Source organism: Odontomachus brunneus, unplaced genomic scaffold, assembly GCF_010583005.1.
Source record: "Odontomachus brunneus isolate Ranch 3 - 2012 unplaced genomic scaffold, Obru_v1 Obru_scaffold_100, whole genome shotgun sequence".
NCBI lineage: Eukaryota > Metazoa > Arthropoda > Insecta > Hymenoptera > Formicidae > Odontomachus > Odontomachus brunneus.
Window position 1 is genome coordinate 9431 of NW_022639550.1, and position 22573 is coordinate 32003.

At 43.6% G+C, this 22573-nt stretch overlaps 2 protein-coding genes across 8 annotated transcripts in view; one reads left to right on the top strand and one right to left on the bottom strand.

Moving 5' to 3' along the window:
* The window catches only part of LOC116848826 (epidermal growth factor receptor kinase substrate 8-like), a 10614-nt gene extending 9021 nt beyond the window's left edge, over positions 1-1593 (top strand). For both annotated transcript variants that reach the window (XM_032825338.1, XM_032825337.1), the window contains exon 9: positions 787-1593. In XM_032825338.1, coding sequence (XP_032681229.1) covers positions 787-882 — 96 coding nt within the window. In that variant the 3' untranslated portion in view covers positions 883-1593. The remainder of the gene's footprint in view (positions 1-786) is intronic.
* The window catches only part of LOC116848828 (dihydropyrimidinase), a 30708-nt gene that overhangs the window by 2717 nt on the left and 5418 nt on the right, over positions 1-22573 (bottom strand). Inside the window, exons 2-11 of one of the 6 annotated variants that reach the window (XM_032825341.1) lie at positions 14468-14562; positions 13559-13871; positions 11924-12103; positions 11315-11428; positions 7803-8035; positions 6883-7219; positions 6351-6506; positions 5654-5927; positions 5213-5288; positions 3902-4925 (exon numbers count right to left, since the gene is read on the bottom strand). In XM_032825341.1, the coding sequence (XP_032681232.1) occupies positions 4883-4925; positions 5213-5288; positions 5654-5927; positions 6351-6506; positions 6883-7219; positions 7803-8035; positions 11315-11428; positions 11924-12103; positions 13559-13871; positions 14468-14562 (1821 nt within the window). In that variant the 3' untranslated portion in view covers positions 3902-4882. Of the gene's footprint in view, positions 1-3901; positions 5289-5653; positions 5928-6350; positions 6507-6882; positions 7220-7802; positions 8036-10279; positions 10513-11314; positions 11429-11923; positions 12104-13558; positions 13872-14467; positions 14563-22573 lie in introns of those variants that run through there. The other 5 variants (XM_032825340.1, XM_032825342.1, XM_032825345.1 and 2 more) reach the window with 5 other exon arrangements.

The window sequence follows — 22573 nt, forward strand, 5'->3', positions numbered from 1 at the left end:
CGTCTACATCATGTTTAAATGACTTCATTTTTATATTATTTAATATTATTTTGATATCATAATTGATATATATTCATACTTGATATATTCTAATTATTTTTCTATCTTCATTTTTCAAAAACTCTATGTGTGTGTGTGTATACAATTTGACATTTTGTTATTATTAAATATACAAATTACAATGACAAGAAGATATTTATTAATTTTGACAAGTTTACATCTTGAAAATTGCGTTACAAGTTAAAAATATTATATGTATTTGAAAATTAGCGGGAATAGCATAAACATGGCGGACCAATCAGGAGATTATTTCACATGTCCAGTCTCTCTTATAAGATGCGTTCGAGGAGCTCACTATTAGCGCTATTCAGCGCTACCGTGTCATTCTATCTTTGTTGTATATCCAAGGAACAATAAAGATAGAAGAACGTGGAAGCGTTAGTAGCGTGCTCCCCGAACGCATCCATAGTGTCTTTTCACACAATATACATACATCGCCCTTTATATGAAAGAAAAGTAATCTATAGGGGTGGGAAATTCAAAATATATATATAGTAGAATAATTTACAAAATTTTACTTTATTTCATCAGTTTCGAGACATTTGGAAATCTCTTGAATCCGACTTTTTGATTGCCGTCTTTTTTGACCGTCTAATTTTTTAATTGCGATAGTTTTCCAGTTAATAAATATATTAACATAATTAATGTGTCAACTCACTTAGGTATTTCCCTATCATTCTCTCATTCTCTGAATCGTTACTTCATCTTTCGAATTTTTATTTCCAGTACAAAACTGCACGATCGTCAGAACTCAAGCAGATTCTGGAGAAAGCACGCCGACGAGCGGAGGAGTTAAATGACAAGGATGAAGTTAAACAGTGAATCGCCGTTCTTCGTATACCACGTGCGAATGTGGAATGTCGCGAATTATTCAATTAAGCAATATGCGCGATTACACGATGACCGTGAATTTAAGAGAAAAGATACCCCACGGAAGGTAGAATAAAATACATGGTATTCTTTCTTAAATTATTCATAGAAAATTGCCAGAACGAGAAATACCGTTCAACTATTTTATTTTACCTTGCACTTTGTGATAATATCATTTACTGCGAATTGAAGCAATACGCATGCCAAAGAATTTTAGCAAGCCAGAGAGCATGCCCTAAGAATTACCTGTGATTTTTCTTTTTTTCCTTTTTGTTTGAAAATGCGAGCAATATTATCTATATTATCTACTGCATTTTAACGAACTTACTCATAGATAGGTAGTTTCTCGGTACGCTACTCGAGTCGAGGACTCTATTAAAGCATTTAATTTGATATAAATTGTACATATAGAATACAACTACTAGAATCGCCTTAGTAGTCGACGGAAATGTATGATATAATATTAGAGAAAAAAAAAGAGAATACGGCATTCGTATTATGAGTTAAGTTTGATTATCGCGCTAAGAAAGTATGCTGTCAGACGGTACTGATATTAGAAATCGGTAATTAAAAAGAAAACGTATGTAATCTACGTTTGTATGACGTAATAGTAGTCGAAAGTTTCTATTATAACCGCAAAATAAATCGTCAATATAACAGAAACGACTCGCTCTCGGATTTATTCATTTTACAGATTCCTACACTCTATCTTCTACGCAATGACAAATCGCAGAGTATCGAAAGCCGTATAAGATCGAAGATCTATCTGTGTACCATCCGAGGATGATATACGAAAAAAAGATCACAGATTGTGTTGTTATAGACGTCACGTTATATTTATTTAAAGCGATTACATCCAGTATAACAGACATAAATAGGATACTCTAGCTGTGTCATCAATTATATTAATAAACTATACATTCTTTCCGAATACTCGACACGAAGTCACATAACGTGAACACATTGATTAATCATAGTATGCTATTTTGTCATCGAGCCCTCGCGCATATTATGCTATACTCAAATGATTGACATCACTGCGAATACTCGACAATGATAACGTAAAACAATTCTTATTGCGCTGATACAAAGTATGAACAATCTTATACGTAAAGTATGATATAAGTCTCTGTGAAGTTTAATTGATAACAATGTTAAAATATTTATATGTCATGCATACGATATTTTATGATTATTCAATAGTCGCGTTTATGTTGTAATTCGCGATTTTTCACTGTTCTCGCAACGCTTTACGAAAAAGCAAAGTGTATTTTTAAATATCTTTAAAAAAAAAGATCTGTGATTACAGCCCCTCTTGAATTAAGCGATCTTGAATTAATTAATTAACGTAAAGATCAAACAGTGATTCGCACGAATTCGCGGAACTCTTGAGAAGAATAATGAGAAGTACAATCACACAAGGTCACATATCTGACTACCGCTAGTTATAGAGATGCCTAGAAATGTCTGCGGAATTCTGATAAAAAATCTACTAGAAAATTTTTGATCTTTCTAAACGTCGCTTGGAAAAAGGTCTCTCTACTCGCCGAATCGATCGACGTGTCGACAATGGAAAAACCTTGGTCTTTCATCGTGGATCGCTCGCGCAAGCTCTAGCCGTACGAGACTCACAGTTCCTTGCACATACACACAGAGTAATGATTACACAACTAATACTCGTTATGCGATGATGAGAGATTATGTGATTACAATTTATTTATCGACCTTATCGTTATTGCAGGAATGAGACCAACGTCGGCGATGGTGCGACGGTACTTTCAGACACGCTGAGTGCATCTCGACGTTGTCGTGGATGAAGTGTGTGTCATCGGAGAGGGATCGGATCGACGAGGAGAAACATGAAGAGCGAGGCCGATACGTCGGTCTCGGATGTATCAAAGAGGTGAAAGAGACTTCACCTCTCACACAGACTCTCACAAGATCGGAATGTCGGGCAACGTCGATCGGATAGAAACGATTGATAAGGAAACAAGTGGGAACGCATGATGATTCTTTGCGAACGTGTGTCCCTCGCGTTGAGAGGCACTTTTACGTAGTTAGTGAGAATGTGCACTTCTTAGAAAAAACGCGGCTTCCTACGTATATCGTGATAGTCTTACAGTGCGGTGGTATGATGATACGTACGTACGAGAGCGAACGTCAGCTCGCGTCGCTCGAATATAAACGTCGATGTTTCGTATTAAAAAATTTGTGCGTCGTTTTACATTGTCGTGCGCTCGGACGCCGTAAGCGGAGATTCTCAGCATCGCTGTAAGCTTCCGCCGGTCGGACTTACGCTCTAGTATGCTAAACGGAAATCCTTGATTCACTCGCGGCCGATTGTTCTATCGATTATCAAAGTACAAATCATCGTACGGCGCGTGCATCGCTTCTAAACTCTACAAGCGCGAGTACAAAACTCTTCACGGCACGAGTAAGATTCAATCGCTCAGGGATGTCGGAGATTGCCGCGGCTTACGGTGCCGGTGATTCGTCACGATCGACTTTTAAAATGCATTCAACGCGAAGTTTCGATTGCATTCTCTCGGTGAAAGCGATATGCGGGAACACGCGCGCAAAATGTAACACCTCTGCGACCAACGAATTGCACAACAGTGGTCATTTAAATTAACATAAACTAAGACCGCGCATTAGTTATGTACACTTAAAGCTCCTAACCGATTTCATCTACCGAAATATTTTCTTCTCGACCGTAACGTAACGTAATATTAACGTTTGCGCTTCGTTGTAATGGAAATCAATCAAGTATGTATAGGCGGTGTGAGTCGAGATAATAAATAAATAAATAAATATCATGAGGAGATGTATGTGCGTGTGTACATACGTATCCTCGCGATCACGGTGTTCGGAATATGATCAACCTAATAACTTCGTTAATAAATTGTGCCGTTATTTCCATATTGCGATGGAAGGTTTTCAGCCTTTGCTCAACAATGAAAGATATTGTACGTCGCGGAAAATAAAAGTTCAAAGTATAATTCCGACAGCTTTGTTTTTTGATTACACAAGCGTACATATAATTATACGATACAGTGCAACTATTCCATATACATGTATCTGTGTAACGTATTTACGTCATAAATAAACATAACTTTGTCATCGATGGCTCAATGGAAGTGTTGCAACTTAAAGGCACAAAGTTCCTCACTTTCTTTGAGCCGCAACTCTTTTATAATGCGAGTTCTCGTTATCATCGACAATAAACAAGCAACGGTCCTATTAATAATAATAATAATAATGATAAAATTGTGACTAACATATCACAACACTGCTTTTACTCGCAGATTAAAATATCTTCACTTGACGTCATTGTAATTTTTTTCTCTCCCGAATTACAGGTGAATCGTAATATAACAATATAAAAAAAGGAAAAAGTTGAAATTTTTTCTTACTCGCAGTTAAAGTTCATGTAATAAATAACAAATGCTCTCAAGCTCTTGACCTTGGAACTTTCAGAGTTTTTTGTCGTTATGATAACCGATCATATATATATAGATAGATTGATTAAATGTACGATGTAGAAATACATCATAAGCGTAAAACATAGTTAACTCGTTAATAAAAATTGTATTGAATTGTATAATATTTCCGTCTTTACGTTTCTCGAATTCTATGCGAACATACGTATATTCTCGAATTCATATGATATATAACGCATAAATTATATACATATATATTTTTATATGTAATATCCTGCCACACGAGTGCAACAATAAATAAATACACATCTCTAACGGAAGCGATCTTCGAGAGCGATCTGTCAATGTAAATGTTGCTAACAACTCTGAGAACACCGAGTTCCTGAATGTCACGATCGAGGAAACGGACCAAGGTCAATGATTCAAGCGCACACCAGTGATATAAGATGCAGCGATGAAGCGACAGTGAAGCGAGAAAGTAGTACGATTATATGAATGTATGAACGTACAACCTACTGGCCAGGGGCTTCCGCATCCTCCTTCGATGGAACAGACCTTGATCGATGGGAATACAGTGTGAAAACAACTAAACTTAGCGTATGTATTATTTGGTGAGTAGCGAACCTGTAAGCGGGGGCCGTGGTCGAAATGAATGAAGCGTGCGGTGTGTGTATGTGGATGAGATGGTAGTGTGGTAGAGTGACGGTGGATTAGAGGAGTATGACGAGGTGTGGAAGAGGAATGAAATATATTCCATTGATCTCTCGCATTAAGTGGCCTCTTTATACGCAAAGCAAATCCTGACTCGCTCTTTGTCATTTCTTATTTTTGTAGTAAATTACCAAAAGCCTCCCGCACTGCGACCGCCCGGTGGGTTATTCACGCGAATGCAAGCCCTTCGTGCTTCCTCGACATCCTCTGTAAGAACAAACGTCCTTATATTCCCACTGAATGAAACACCAGAGGAACAAGGTGAGCCATATTTATTTCCCGTCGACATGTCAAGTTCTCTCATGATTTGTGATCCCTTTCTTTTGAGTGTTAGTTTGAACCATCACGAAACATCAAATGAATCTTGCAAAATCTAGACGGTGATGCGGTATGCTCTGATTGCCACGACAGTCGTGCATAGTCTCCTTGGAAACTGTGATCGATATTGTGATGGCACATGCGACACTGGCATTGTGATGGCATGTGCAGACGCAATAAGGACCGACAGCATTCAAAGAGATATAATTAAAAGAAATCGTACATTAAGATCGGTAGTAATTCATTCTACTCACCGCTGATGGAGAAAGTAGAATCTTGTAGATTGCGCTGCCCTTCCAGCCTCGGACCCTTCGTGGATGGTGTCACCACGGCGGATTCCGGCAAGGTCGGCACGCAAGAAATGGATGATAACTTCGGCTTTGGACTATCATGAGTACCGTTTGTCTGATTGGCCCGTGCCGTAGCCGCGGCGGCCATCCTCGCCTCTTCCTTGGCCTTCGCGATCGCGGCATCCTCCTCGGCGTGTCTCTTCGCCTCCGCTTCCGTTCGTGCGATTCCACGTGGTTTCTGCTCGCAGGTAATATGTTTAAAAGTACTAATATTTTATGACCTTTACACGGAGAAAATTACCCGAAAAATAATTTAAATATATGAAAAATGTATGAAAAATAATTTAAATATATGAAAAATAATTTAAATGTGAAAAATAAAAGAATTCATATTGTGAATCCAAATGATTCGTAATAAAGATTATTACGAATATATTTATTATTATTTTTCTTCGTATTCTGAAAATAATTTAAATATATGAAAAATAATTTAAATGTGAAAAATAAAAGAATTCATATTGTGAATCCAAGTGATTCGTAATAAAGATTATTTTTCTTCGTATTCTGAAGAGTACAGTTATGTCAACGATACTTTTTAGAAGTATAACGAATTGACGAGGAGTGAAGCAACTAATCATGATGTCTGTTTCAGACGCCGTACCTTCTCCTTCTCATTTATCATGTCGTATACGTAGGTACCAAACGGCTCCGTATTCACGTATCGTCCAAACCCATGAACGGCTTTGAGCTCGCATTCGTCCACGCATACGCGCCCATTGACGATCACGTACTCAGGTACACCAGTCACTTCCATGCCCTGTATCAACAATATGGTACATTTTGCGAGTAATCCAGTAATTAAGCAATGATGGGGGTGGAAATACGATACCCTTATTATTAAATTGCCCGCTATTTTGTTTCTGGACAACTACGAACGAAAATTCACTGCAAATCTCTACGAATTATACAGCAGTGTAACGATCTCATAACGAACGTTATAATGCAATATAACGTTATAATGCAATAGCCCGCGTTTTATCTTACACGAGATTACACGAGACGTCGAGAAAAAAATGCAAGCTGCCTAATCGGTGAACATTTATCGTTTGTAATGTATATATATATGTATATATATCTCGCAAGAGTTATCGCCGTCCAGTAGTGAAAGCGGACGACTCAATCAAACTCCTCACCTCGAAGACGTTGAAGTCAACAGCCTGCACGTGGGTCTCAGCGGAAATCGTGCGCTTCCTGTTGGGGTCCCAGACGACAATGTCGGCGTCCGAGCCGACGGCTATGACGCCCTTCCTAGGATACAGGTTGAAGATCCTGGCGGCGTTCGCGCTGGTGACCGCGACGAATCGCTGAGGATCCATTATGCCGGCATGCACGCCTTTCTCCCAGAGGACCGACATCCTGTCTTCGACGCCGTTCACGCCGTTGGGAATCTTCGTAAAGTCGTCTTTGCCCAGAGCCTTTTGGTCGGCGCTGAAGGTGCAGTTATCGCTGCCGATCACTTGAAGATTATCTCTGAAAAGTGGTCGCGTTAGTGCTGAGGATATGAAGATCGAAGCGAACAGCCAGAACGGAGAACGACTTCGACGGAGAAACGAAGCGTCAAGTAGTGACTTTGACATCTCGAGTAGGCTAAGGATAATTGCGCGCGAGTACGTTAAGTAATCGCAAGCGACGTGTTGTAATAAAAACGCACGAAAACGATTAAAGGCTAGGAAACGGCTATTGAATGCGGGTTCAACCGGTAGCTTTTTTCTTCTGCTCCGTTTAATTAACATTAACGCGCTGTGGTCGCGTCGGACACCGACTTCCCACGCCGTGACTATTAATAAGTCCGAACGAATTACACGCTCGTGTCACCCGCGTCAATTTATCGTTGTAACTTATCGCGAGCAAGACAAACTTTCACGGGAGACATACACAGTTATCAAATCGGTTTATAAATCGCAAAGGAAGAGCTGGGAGTCAGTGCGCGCGATAAAGTTGGCAGTAATGCAACTTTTAAAGGATGATATACGCGAATCGGACGTCTTTCATTTCGGATCGTTTGATCAACTCGTTGTAATCTCGTTGTATAAACTATGTGCGATCTACTTACTCAGCCAGACGCTCGGTTAAATACGCAGGTGTCGTTGGGTCGGGTCGTAACGGCGGATTAGTAATAAAACGCCTCGCTCTCTCCATGTCTTTGCCGTATTGCTCGCTACCGTCGATACCGACGGCACTCGCCAGGGTTTCCCCGAAAAGGACGGCACCCTCCGACCGCTTCATCGACACGACGTCGGCGGCAGACTTGCTCGTGATCGCCGTTATATATAGAGGGCTATTCATCTAAACGCGATATTTTTATCCTCACATACTGAAATAATCGCTGTACTCTCTTTCTCCCTCTCATTCTGTATACTATAAATGTAAAATTAAACGCAGTCACGGCTGAGAAAAAAGTTTATATAAAAAGTCGATTCCAAAAGTTTTGAGACCGATTATCAATTATGTGTATATATAATATATATAATATATATAATATATATATATATATATATTATTATTATTAATATATGTATGTATGTGTATATATATATGTGTATGTGTGTGTGTGTGTAAAATGCTTTTAATTATGCTTTTAATGATTATATATTATTTTTGCTTTTAATGCTTTTAATGCTTTTAATGATTATATATTATTTTTGATCGTACATCGCGACACCGTTAAAGATTATGAAACCTTGTTCCAACCGTGCTCGTCTCACAGCTAACAAGTAAACCTATCCAAAAGTTACACTCCGATTTCTTTCTAATTTGGCACAAATGTAAAAGTGCAAAAAATATTTAGGTCATATTTTTTTTATTTTAATCTATTTTGAGTTTCACAGGCAATTTATAGCTTTTTAAATGTTCTCACTATTATCAACAAGTGCAACAAAAATGCATAAGAAATAAAATTGGATACAAGATATAGGCGTTTTTGGTTTGCTGATTGAATATAAAGTCAAATGTGTAAAATTATTTGTATAAATAATAAAATGTTTAAACAAAATATGTAAAAAATTGAAAAAAATTACTTATACAATTTCTCGGTTTGGCCGAGATTCGAACCATTTTTTACTAACCTAGTTTAGATTTGAAAGATTTCGGTTGGAATCTTGGCTAAAGAAATTTAGAATGGTTCGTGTTTCAGCTGTGTCGATTTTGTTAAAATTTTAATTAAAATTGCCGGATTTCTGTTTGACCGAGATTCGAATCATTTTTGACTAATTTTACATAAATTTATAATAATATTTGGGTTGGAATCTCGGCTATAAAGAAATTTAGAATGGTTCATGTCTGAGCTATGCCGATTTTGTTAAAATTATTTAACTATATCTTGTATTCAATTTTATTATGCATTTTTATTGTACTTACTGATGATAGGAGTGAGAACATTAAAAAACTATAAACTGCCCGTGAAACTCAAAGTGAGCCAAAATGAAAAAAATGACCTAAATATTTTTTGTACTTCTACATTTATACCAAAGTAGAAAAAAATCAGAGTGTAGATTAGATAGATAGATTTACTTGTAAGTAACATTTTACGAGTATATCTACTTGAAGCGCTAATCAAAACGACGAAGATCGTGCGGGGAGAACGTGCTAATCACGTAACAGCAATATCTGGCAAAACTAAGAGAGCAAGGAGATAATAAAGACAAGCTAATGATAGTTGAGGGCATGCATTCGAGAGTAGGATTTCGACGGAACGGCTAAATATAAATTTCAGCGCGCGCAATTACGGATAACGGTAAATGCGCTTTATGCAGTTCGCACATACGTCACGCAAGCTACTTCTAGATAACGTGGAAACTTAAATTACCACCGCCGCAATTGTGCAACCTATTTCCGCTAATACAGCTATATAGAAAGTGAAGGGTGACTGAGGGGGCAGACGAAACGACATAGAATTCGGTACAATCGATATCTCGCTGCACGCGACGCGTTTGGAGAAACGTCATTCTTGATCGATGCAATGAGCACAGCTCAGCAATAAAATCATGAGAGTGTATCGAGAGACCTCCATCGCCTGAGACTTTTCAACTCTGTCTCGGCGGATCTAACATTTTGTCCGCCGATGTTATTTAAGAAAAGAACCGGTCGGTGCGTTACTCCTTTTAAGTGGAAAACCAGGCGCGCTGATACGTGTTTGTTGCATCGATTTCGAACGAAAGTGTCCTCCGACGACATTCTTGCCAGGCAAGACTCCACACTTGGCAAGGAGTAAATGTCTAACGTTCAGGAATGTTCGGACCCGCGTTTAAACAGCCGTAGCCAGCTATCGCGGTTCGTCTCAATACCTCAACACGCTATCTATAGTTTTGAGTTGTCGTAGAAGTAACATTCATAGAGTCATGACTCTACGAGTGTGTGTGTGTGTGTGTGTGTGTGTCGAAATTGTTCTCTCGTATGTCACGCGTTCTTTGAATAGTTCGTGCGATGACTCCCTTCCCTCTTTCTCTGTACAAATAGCTTCGCAAATTGATACGACTCCAGCCCACTCCGATGTCAAAGTCGCCCAGAATTATCTCGTTGGCAGCGACTCACTTGGCTAACATGTTCACGAGTACTCGCGGTGTGTCCGGGTCCGGTCTGAGTGGTGGACTTATAATGTAGCCGGCGGCGTGTCTCCAGCACTTGTGCGAGTAGTGGGTGCCATCCGTGCCGATCGCGGCCGCCAAGGTCTCGCCGAAGACGCAAACGCCGCGTTTACGCGCAGCCACCACCTCCTCGGCGGCGCTACGGCTCATCACATGCACTATGTACAGCGGGCAATTGACCTAAGCATGCGGAATTTCGAGCTGATACAGCGACGGATATGCAACAATGACGTCTAAGTTATAAGGGCGCTAATCCAAAGGTAACACTTCGAATGAGGATTTGTTGAAGCGATCACAAAGTTCGGCTCGATCCTCGGTGAATAGTATATTATATGAATACAAACGACAATGTTAATAGTTTCTAGTGTTTTCTGTGTTTATTGTACAAAGTATCCGACAATTCATGACACAATTGACGAATTGAACACAAAATTCCTCTGCCATTTCGCAAACAACCACATGCAATCAATCTGACCGGAAAAATCGAACCGAACTTCCTGACTGACCCAATAATTCGAGGAAGAAGAAGGCGGAAGTAGAAGGCGGAATTTCGAAGAGAAAAAATCTGGCACGTTGATAGAAGTATCGTTACGAGGCGTTATCGCATTTGCTTGCTCCGCGACACAGATAACTCTCGATCCGGATAGGACTGTAAATGAGGAGATTTTCGGACGTACCTTGGGCACATGCCACGAAAAGCAGCGCGCGCTTGGCGTTGCCCCGAATTCTAATCTACGCGAAAGATTTACGATCATTCGTGAGCTGAATACCGTCACGAAGTAGCGTGCCAAGTGCACCCGTACAACAGAGAACTTTGAAAACGAATAGATGTAAAGGGCTCGAGCATGTGTCGGGCAGGCGGATGAGCTAACGTACACACGTATACGTGGAAATACAAAGATGAACGAAGCCAGTGCACGAAACCGCCTGTGAAATGTATAATTTTCCAACAACGCCAAGCGGTACCAAGCGTCTCGCTCACCTGATTCGCTATGACGCACGCTCTATTCACAGCCTCCGCCTCGACTTCTTCGGGCCGTGACATCTCGTGGCCTTCCGGGCCGGTTACACCCGCTTCCAGTAGTTTCCTCGCATTCTGGAACAAGTTTACGGTGACAGGAAAGAAAAAGAGACAACGAGCGAGAGTTCGCATCTCGCGTTTTCTATCAGAATCGCGTTTCAAGTGACGCGCACGTCTTTCGACGTCCGGGAAAGAAAGTCTCCGCCCAAGTGCACCGATTTGCTCCCGCTTATGAATTTTGTAATTATCAGCTACGATAATTACTAGCTACGATAATTAGCTGTAATCACAGATACCGCGCGAACAATGCTTGAAACAATGACTTCCTATGGCAACGGAATCGTGCCGGAGAGTACTCTGTAGCGGTTACAGAGCGACCACTGAATTCCCCTTTTATTCACAGCTAATCGAGCCATGATTGCTTATCGATCCGACAAGATCAGGCGATCTCGTCAAGAACGGGACCTCACGTTTGAAGAGGTTGAACTCGCAACGAGGAATCTGTAATTGAGCGAACGTGCTCGCGTCGGCAATGTTATCAGTGTAGCGTCGCTCGCCCCGGCGTAATACCTCCGCGATGATGTCGCCGTTCTCAGCGTGCACCATAGCGACGGCGCCTAGCTCTTTGCAGGCCTTGAAGGCCTCGATCAGCTCCGGATCTCTGATCATAAGCATGTCGCGGTACGCCATGAACATCTTGAAGCTACCGACGCCGCAGCTCTTCGTCAACGTCGTCATGTCCTCCTTCACCTGCAACAGACGGTCAGGTAACGATGAATAATGAATCCGGTGGACGGCTTCCTCCGGAGAGACACGCGAAACCATGCGGCACGGCAAATAAGGAATCGCCGTGTCGCCGTCGCGTTGCCTTCGGGCACATGCGGTTTCCTCATCCGTCGTGTCGCTTGGTATTCTACCTGCGCGCGGCAGTTTTACGAGCCGGCCACGAGCGGGATCCGCCAATTTGCGGAGCAAGAGCGAGTGCGTCGCCGGCTCACCTGCGTTTGACGTTGCGACATTGGGCCCCGTCGTCGCTCCTCGAATATCGCCGCTCGACGGAACCGGCTTTGTAAAAAATCCTGTCGGACGCAGCGAGCGAACGTCGCTAATAGAAGCTAAGTCGGTTAACTCGGCTCTAACGAGCCGAGCTGAAACGAATGTATTCTCTTTTCCGCGGGTAAGACTCCGAGAGATCTCCCGGAAAGGAAACGCATCGTTCGATCGGCTTTGGATATCAAGGACCGCTAATGGAGCACATCCGATGAGAAGTCGGGCTTGTTTTCTATCGCGGATAATGGCCGGAAGCTGCAAAAGCTGGAATTAGATTAATTTTGCGTGCCCCGCGTGCATTCGCGTTCGCAATTGCGCCGGTGAATTACGTAAATTGTCGTAATGCCAATTGACGCCTGGTGAACGCAACCACGAGGCGTCCCGATGGCGGACGAACGTCGCGGGAGTGTCGCGCGTCGTAACGCACGTGCGTGCGTGTTAGGCGCGATCGACGGCACGCAAGAAAGGGGTCAGGTCTAATAGGTACTACCGCACGAGCTTTCTTTCCTAGGAATGTCTCGTGTTACCGCAATTATCTCGTATAGAGCGAATACGGCACAGCGTCCGGCGTAGAAAGCGGCCGGCTTGTCGCCGAAGGAGGCGCGGAAAGTCGCGGCGAACTTGTCGGACGATCGCACGCGTTAAGGCTCCTTGTCTCACCGCTGCAGAGTCCCGAATCGATGACGTCAACAGCGAAATGGCACGCGAAAGTGTGTTCTCTCGTTTCTGACGTCGTCGACTCCGCGACAATGGAACCAGGAGCCTAAAGGGACGTCTACATTGGAAGTAAGCGGTAAGAAGTAGGAAGTAAGAATAAGAAATTGATCAATCAAGTCCCGGCCTAACCGCCGTCACGACAAGACGTGTTCGAACAAGTTCGGACCTTGTGATTTTTTTGGATCGTGTCTTGAAAATTTCCAAGACTTTGCTCTCGAATTATATCATTAATCGGAAACTGGCGTTGGGGCATTACTCTTAGAGAGGCCTGTAGCCAAATATTGAAGGAAGGAAGAAAGGAAGGAAGGAAATTGATCAATCATAGTTGATTATTCTTCTCACATTCGACTGTGGTTGGTCAATTTCTTACTCTTACTTCCTCTACTTCTTGCTATTTACTTCCAATGTAGACGTCCCTTTAACGTATGATCGATTTACCTTCGGACTCCATGACGTGACGGCGACGTGCAACGCGTAGTCGCAGCAGACCTTCTGATCAGCGTTCTCCCGATACCTCTCGTACGCTTCCACGAGGCTTTCTTCCTTCCTCGGCACCACGAAGTCGACTATCATCGTGGTGCCACCGGCGACCGCGGCCTTCGTGCCTTGATAAAAGTCATCCACGGACTTGGTACCCATAAACTCGAACTCGAAGTGGGTGTGCGGGTCTATGCCGCCGGGCATCACATACTTCCCGCGCGCGTCGATGGTCCTAGTGCCACCCGGTATGATGAGATTGCGTCCCATCTGCCTGCAAACAGGAAAAGGGAGATCTTTTTGCAAAATCCCGTCATTTCCAAATCCCGCTTCAGACCGGAACGGCGCGAGCAGTCTGCCATGGTGGTCACGCCGACGACACATCGCTCGATGTGTCACGCACTCGAGACACTTTGCTGGTCACGTCGGTTGTCGACAGCGCTCGCCTGCCCGGCTGCCATCGCCGTCGCCACCCGGTTACGATCAGTCACGCTCGTTTGATAAATCACTGGCGCGGCCGTAGACGCGCTATCTATTCTGATTCATTCAGCGCCGAGTGATAAAACCGCCAGCACGTAGCGCATATCGCGCATCGTTTGTGCAAAGTGGTGGGCACGTGAGCTGTCGCGCAATCCATCAGACGCTTTGTACACTCTGAAGCGTTGCTTCCCCTTAATACAGGAATTAATGTCATCATTATGTTACTAGAACGCTTCCCGGCCCATTCGATGGATTCCACTAACGACCAACGTCGCACCAACGAGTCGAGAGAACCTGAGCCGTCTTCACTAGAGGAAGAATTCGCGCATGCAGATCGCGAGAACACGTTCGTCGTGAAGACTTGGGTCTCACGACCACGCTTCAGCATACCTGATGATGCCATCCTCGATGTAGACGTCGCTGTCGATGATTCCATCGTCGTTGACGACCTTGCCGTTCTTGATTAGCAGTCTGTTCTGCGCACTCTGAAACAGAACACAACGTTGGCGTTGATTTACAAATATCGACACAGATCTAAGGGGAATACGAGCGACGGATTAATTATTGTGCGATTCGACGATCAAGCGGGGTCCTTCTCATCGTTGACGCGCGACTCGCCCTGTCCTTGGTGTTACACCGTACGCGACGCGAGTGGAGGCCGACATCCGGCGTACGCAATTAATGTGCGCGCATCGCCGTGCGTACTACGGTATATCAATCAGCGCCGTATGAGCGCGACGGTTCACGTACTTCCGCCAATATTGGATTTAGAGCATATACGCGATGTGCGTGATCCGATAAGCCGGCTGTATTTCACGGCCAAATAAGGAAGAGCTCTGATATAGTTCTTTCTCGTTCGCAGCGAGCTGATACGCGCAAGGTATTAATTCAGACATGCATAATCGCGAAGGAAAAATATTGAAAATATTTCAAAACTGCGCTCTGAAAAGTGAGTACAGAAACAATCCCCCCGAAATACTGAAAGCACGAAGTTGTCAACAGCTTGTCATGCAACTTTGTGGGACAACTTCATGCTTTCAATATTTCAGAAGATTGTATCTATGTATCCAGTTTTTGGAATTGCGACTTTTCGGGACGTTATTCCATTTCTCAAATTTCGGGCGCTTGATTTTTCGAGATTACGCATGTTCATAATGAAATCGAATTCGGCCTCGCTCTTAGCAAACGTTGATTGAAACGCTATTAAAGCGACTGACAAACACTTTTCAGATGAGATCTCTGGGTGAGATTTTCTTCCTTAACGATAATGCATCGCGAAAGAGTTCGCAATCGTCGAATCACTCGCCTCAGAAATTTCAGACATGACTTGCATGAAATTCCTCATAGCGGAAATCGATATCGTTAGGGAGGAACGGCGCGGGAGGAGGGCTTCGTCTCGCGGATCGAAAATTCGGACATGGAGGGTCCGTTCGGCGCGAGAGTGGCCGTAAATAAGTCGACACGCGTTTCAATTTAATCGACATCCGGTGCGCGACCAGCGCGTACGAGCGACGTGGGTGAAAAAAGAAAAAGAGAGAGAGAGAGAAGAGAAAAGCGTAACGCGACGCAATTTTCAGCCATATCCTCCTCGTTTCATCACCGACCCAACGCGCACGTGCAGCACCGCGTGTATGTGATCTTTATCTCGCTGGAGGAACAAATTGCGCGGGGCAGAGCCGACGTTGCGTATACAACGCCGGAGCGTGGGCTGCGGAGCTTGTTACCGGTGCCCGCTACCTGCGCCACAAAGGTTGCATCCCTTCAAAGGACTCTCGACACTCGCGTCGCCCCCTCCTGCGAGCGTGAAAAGCCGGCCAACCCTCCCGGAAGAGCGGGAACAAGGGCCGAAGGGAATGATCCCTGCTGTGTTTTATGAAACACACCGACGAGTTGGAGCCTCTTCACGTCTCGTGGGGCCAACCACGCCGTCGTCGCAACCACGACGAGACTTTCCGACCGAGCTCCACCCCATGAAACCTCGTCAATCCACGCATGACTCTGAGCCACCCTTTATCCTGAGGCCTCGCCGTCACCGATCCTAATCGGCTTTTTGTTGTTTGGCGCCGGGAGTCGATTCGATAACCGTGGAGAAATGAAATTCCACAATTTTTTTAGAACTTTTCCAAGATATCTTCGAACTAAAATATTAACGCGTCAACAATCATATTTTTTAGAGCGTACAGTATAACTCTGAGTCTGTTAAACCCGGACAACTTTGAATTACCATACAACTTCCTTGAAAATCGATATTTTTGCACACATTTTTTTCTCAAAGATATTGAGCCTGAAGCCTCAGCTATTAGATGGCAGTGCAATAAAATCAAAACTTGCAAACAGACTCGCGTTATTGTGATATTTTCTCGAATTCTTTATGAAAGTTATTGAGCGATCAAATATTCGTTCGGGTCTCACAGACCCGTTTGTGACAACATTGCACGCGAAGGGTCAATCTACAAGAAATAATATGAAAGTTTACATCTTGTTTTATGATATTGCAGAATCTCTTTTAACTAGCACGGTATAATTACAACTGAAGATGCGTTAAACAGGGACCGACGTAACGGCGAAAGCATTTGGATCGAGGCGACGATGCGCGCTTTCTCACAAAGGCGGACGTGGAAGGCGAGATAGCGTGGGTACAAAGTAGAGGACTTTACTGCGAGAAGTAACGGCCGGTCGACCTTCGATTTTTCCGTGTCGGGACCGAGGGATGTCACCGAAAGCCAGCAAGATCTAATCTACGTGGGCGGAGACCTTGTCATCCTCGGCGCGTAGTTATTAGCAACCGACGCCGAGAACATGTGTGTTTCATGTGTTAGAGATCGGCGTTCACGCGGATATTTTCAGCTGAGCACTGTCTTAAAATAAGCAACGTGTGAGTCGTGTATATGTGTGCGCGCGCACGTGCACGCGCAAGCGGCACTCTCAGATTTTTTTAAGTGAAATCTTCGCGAGAGAGTGCTTCAGAATCAACCGAATCCCATTAAGTCCCGTCAGCGATCCCGTCGAGGAACGTTATTTAAATATAAATCGACCTCGTATGCAAAGCAATATTATGGCTGACACTCGAACTTGTAACGTGTGTGCTGACATATCTCATCGCGATATCTCTGATGTTTCAAAATAGAGTCAAAAGTCACTTCATAGAAATTTGTCACATGAATTTAACGCAGGCAATATATTCAAATTGCTTGACTCTCTGTCCGATCAATCAAAAGGTCGCATTTGTATACGGAGAGGATTTTATAGCAAAAATTATTGCAGAGTTTTGCAACCGAGCGGCATATCGACATTTCGCAGTAATTTACTATTCTCTCATTTCATACGCGCTAGAAAGTTGTCTATGTTTGCTATATTCCTTAGCAAAATAGACCTTATTAAAATTGAAGAAAATTTATATTAAAAGAAAAAGATTCTCTCCGCGGATATATAATTATACACACAACACATTGATAATATTTCGCTGTGTATGTCACGAAAATCGACTTATCACTTGAAAAAATCAAGCGAAGAAAGGCTAATGAACGGATATGGTGCAAAATATTACCAATCTCCGCGATGGTTCTTATTAGCCTTTCTCTATTTCACTTGATTTTTCAAGTGATAAAAGTCGTATTCTTTACGCAATTAGCTTTTCTCTATTTCACTAGATTGAACATCCGCGAGCCTAACAAAGTATGCTTTGTACTTAGAAAAATATTTATTTCCAAGCTCTCGCCGTAATGGGCTGTGACGAGGCTAATAAGGCGTAGAATGCGGGCTGCGTCGGGCCAGACGTGCGGCTGGCGTACGCTCCTGGTTTAAAATCAATAGCCCCGGACGCTTCCTGTCTCTATACGCCATGCGAATTCGCCGGCACGGAGCCCAACGACCGGGCCTCAAACGAAAATCGTTTCACGTGAGCAGGCGGCGATATCAGATCGCGCGATTCGGCGTGTCGGAACGTGCCACTCAGCGAAGGTCTTCCGGCGCGTCTGTGAGAATCAGGACGCCGCGTAACTCCGCGCGGTGTTACTTTCGGTGCAAGGCGCGGAAGGACGATGCGGATAGATCTTCCAACGAAGCGTCGTTGGAAGCGGAATCTCGTCGTTGCAATATTTATGGGGAAACATCGTGGAAGAGTCTCCTCATTGAAGAGTTAGCGGGACCGTTGCGCGTCGACAGAGTTTTTTCAGGAAATCGCGATTCCCCGGCTGCGTTTCGCGTCACCGCGATCAATTAAAATTAACCGCGCATTTCTCTTTTTTTTCAGAAACGCTCGCCGAGTCGGTGCTCACGTCGTAAGAGATCATAATTGTGGGCTCTCCCGACACGGAAGAAGGAAAATACCGGCTCTTCACCGGCGTTCGTGGCTGTCTAAGGACCGCTGCAACTCCGCGGACTCGTCGTACGCGGTGCGTAAGGACGGTGACTTGAGAGCTGCATAAACCGGCGATGCAACTTGGCAAACATTGGCGCGAGTTTACTCTGCGCGGCGCACGAGACGCACGATCAAACAACTCTCGAGGCATTGCGTAACTTACAGCGGCCTGACGCATCCGCGTAAGTGTCGTACCGTGTCTTCATGGGAGAAAGAGAGAGAGAGAGATAAGCAGAGACGTGATCGCATTGAAGCGCTTTCCTTGTTGGTACTTCGTTCTCATCCACTCAAAAAAATGGATCTTGATGTCACGGCAAGAATTATCTAGATAGAAGAAATTAGCTAAATGGACAAATGACTAGCAACAAGCATTGCGATGTCGCATACATTTTGTATCTGATCGATGCAGGTGACAGAGACTAGATTTAAATTTGAGCTATTTGTAAAACTTAGTAAGAGAATTTGTCCGTAAAGTGAATTCTACGTACCATAGACAATTTTCTAACAGATACAAATAGCTCAAATTTAAATCTAGTCTCTGTCACCTGCATCGATCAGATACAAAATGTATGCGACATCGCAATGCTTGTTGCTAGTCATTTGTCCATTTAGCTAATTTCTTCTATCTAGATAATTCTTCTAAAGCAGTGAGAAATTTTAACTATGATATCTCGAATTCTGTGAAACATCTTTTGAGTGTCAGACCTCGTTGAGTATAACTCAACGTGCGTGTGTCGTAATAATTAAATACTGCAATTAATAACAGTGACACTTCGTATTTTTATTTTTAGCACAAAAATAAAAAAAACTAGTATAATAAGTGGCTAATAAGTGACTTTTTTTTGCGAGACGAAACTTGCAGAGCGAACTGACTTGAAAAATATCTCGCAAGCAGCGTTCTGTTTCTTGGGGGGATGCGTAAATCGCGACGCGTAATGCAAATAAACACTCGTGTGCAAGCTAATCGGCGCGTAAAGAGAATTGACGGTTACGTAAGGTATATCAATCACGCAGAGTATCGCGCGCGATCCGGTGTCCATCGAGTAATTACGTATCTCGCTGCTTAACGATACACTCGAGTGCGTCTGCGATAATAACTCGTGAACGTGATAGTTGTAAGGTGTCTCTTTGGGAGCAACATTGTGCCGTCGCGCTACCAGGACGGCCTTGGACCGTAAATCTCTCAATCATGTTTGCTGTCACGCCTATAAGAAATGCACACGGCCAGAATAATCTTAGATAATTGCATATGTAATTAGGTATATCATAGGAGAAAAAAGGGAGATATAATTATCTAATTATATCGTTGCTATTAGTCTCACTTCTCTCTCTCTCTCTCCTTCTTTTCTTCTCGTCGTTAAGACCGCAAAACACTTTGAAAGGCGCAAAGTGCCGGCGAAACGAGCCCTATAAACGAGAAAGCCGTGGGCGATCGGCGCGTCGTAGTCTAATTTGCATTCGTGAACGCGATGTGCTCCGGAAACGTCGGGCACACAGGTCACACCTGGCTTCCCCGCATCGCATCGTATCGTATGGCCGTTTACGTTTCAGAAACGACGCCGACAAACGGCGACTCGCTCCTCGGCGTCCCGATTGACCGACTCTCCGCCGTGCCAAATTTAACACCGCGTGAAAACGCGACGACGCGGAGGGCGCGCGAGGGCGGAATGCGGGCGGACTAGCGCGGAATCGCTATGACAACAATGAGTAAATAAGGATTTAAAGAACGAAGAGGGAGCGAACGAAGAATAACGTGGGAAGCAGAGCGAGATAAGTAGCTGACGAAATTGGCCGCGGATAACGATATTCCGACATGCTCCGAAGGCCATACGTGTCGCGGATCCGCGTTTGATCGCTCCATCGTCGATCGCGATATCATTAAATGACCGTCGCGCGGTCATTTCTCGTAGGTACGTTCATTCATATTTTCATTATTCGGCCACGCGTTATTTCCTTTGCCCAAGTTGGACATTTCGCAGCTGTTCACTGTTCGAGACATCAGTCCGCGAATTTATATCCCGCATTTAGGTCTGTATTAATAGTTCTTGTATGAAACACATCTCAAGTGAGATGGATACTCAAGTTTGAATTCAGAGTTGCATATAAGAGTTTTAATCGCAACTGAATCGCGACTACAAATATAAAAGTCACGTATGTCATAATTCAACTAAACAACTTGGATCAAAGTCCGAATAAAAATCTGAGTATCTCAGATAAGACAAGTTCCAGGTGTCAATTATTAATGCGGTTCTTAGTGTATTGTAAAGTAAACAGCGTAAGTCCGTGAGCTCATGTAGTATCTCGGAGACGGCAATTAACAGCTTGCGATACAAACTACCGGCGAATTAATCATGAATTCTAATGTCTGCAGTTTGCCGTTAATCGCACGCTGTACTCCGATATATGTAATAAAAGAGAGTAACGGTTTTGCAATAACGAGAGACTCGCGATTAAAATTAAAATAATGAGATTAAGTTGTCGGCTTAATTTCCGCGTAACTGTAACGGAGAACAGTGCGTACTTGAGGAGGATCGGGCATGTCATGGGGGCATAGGAAATAGAACTAGGTCAGTTCCCATTAATTACACGGCTACTACGCGATTATACGCCTCTCACGGGCACATGTCGTCCCATACGTCGGCGCGGCCGCGCCTTTGTTTACTATCCGCGCTCGTGGCACCGTAAAGGTAAAGGTAAAAAGCGTGTCAAACGATCAGAAGGAAAGAGAGACTGAGAACGAGCATGAGAAAGAGACGGAGAGCAACGGCGCGTGGCCTTATCGTGGCAACGACACCTCAATCTCTTCGGGGATCTCTTCGCGTTTCGAGTTCGACGAACGTGAATGCGCGAACATCATCGCGACGTCGACCTTTAGTTTTGCTCGCGAGAACCATTTCCCCGAGATGATTGTCGATCTAACGCACCGTCTGCGACCGTGAAGATCCGCGCGTCGCGAATTTACGTTAAAAAGGAAGAACCAGCAATTTTCTCCCGACATTAGGTCGACGTAGAGTCGACGAACTATTGATTCGCGGAGCGCCGGCCGGTCGTGGTTCTCTCTCTCTCTCTCTCTTTCTCTCTCTCTTTCTCTTTGCCTCACGCCATGTCGCAGTGCCGTACGCGATTTTCCCTAGGCGGAATCGTGTTTCCGTTTTCCGTTATGTTATTAAGGCGGCCACCGGGGCGTATCGCGTGCAGATTTCCGATAAACTGTTTGCTTTTTTTTCTCTTCAATCCCGACCAGAAAGAAATTCAAGATTTACACTTTATGATAAAAATACCAGTAGTCCCGGGCAAGAAAGATTTTCTTGAAAAAGTTGCAACATGACAAACATCATGTCGCGACTTTTGCGCAAGTAACTCTATTATTTTGGGATATTACAATCCGGTCAACCGAATTCACTCACGATGGAATTAATCCAAGTCACAAAATTGCACGGAGAGAGTTTCTTTTCTGATATAAATTTTTTTCAATTTCATTGTTTTGTATTAGTCCAGGAGCAGACTGTCAGTAAGGTCTGTCTTGCTGAGGAAATTTCACTAAAAAACATCGTAAGTGTTTTAATAGCACATTTCAGTTCCTTAGATACAAGTAGTTCGTATGAAGAACGGCGAAAGAAATGATAAGTACTACATATGAGGGATACTGAAAGGATAGTAAATTACTGCAGAATGTCGATCTGATTCCCCCGGTTACAAAATCCTATAATTTTTACTGCAAAATTTCTCTCCATATGATAAACTGTTGTGCGATTGCTAAATACAGTTAGTGCTCGGGGGGATAACACGCGTAGAATCTAACGGGATGACGATTGTTCCGTTTTGCAGAATCTGTGAGAAGGAGGATGGGAGTGCGTTTCCATTTTCCGTTTTCAATCGCTGTTAAGTAACACGCACTAATTAGACGCTTAGAAATGTCGAGACACCAAAGATCCCGTCGTCGGCGTCTTGGCTTTCTAAGGCCCTTCAACATCGAGAGACAGAGATGTTCACACAATGTGAACATCTCCAAATAAGAGTTTCTTATCTCCTTTATTCGATTTGAATGTTTCACGTCTGTATAACTGACGCAAAACTTCAGCCAGATCTCTCTCTCTCTCTCTCTCTCTCTCTCTCTCTCTCTCTCTCTCTCTCTC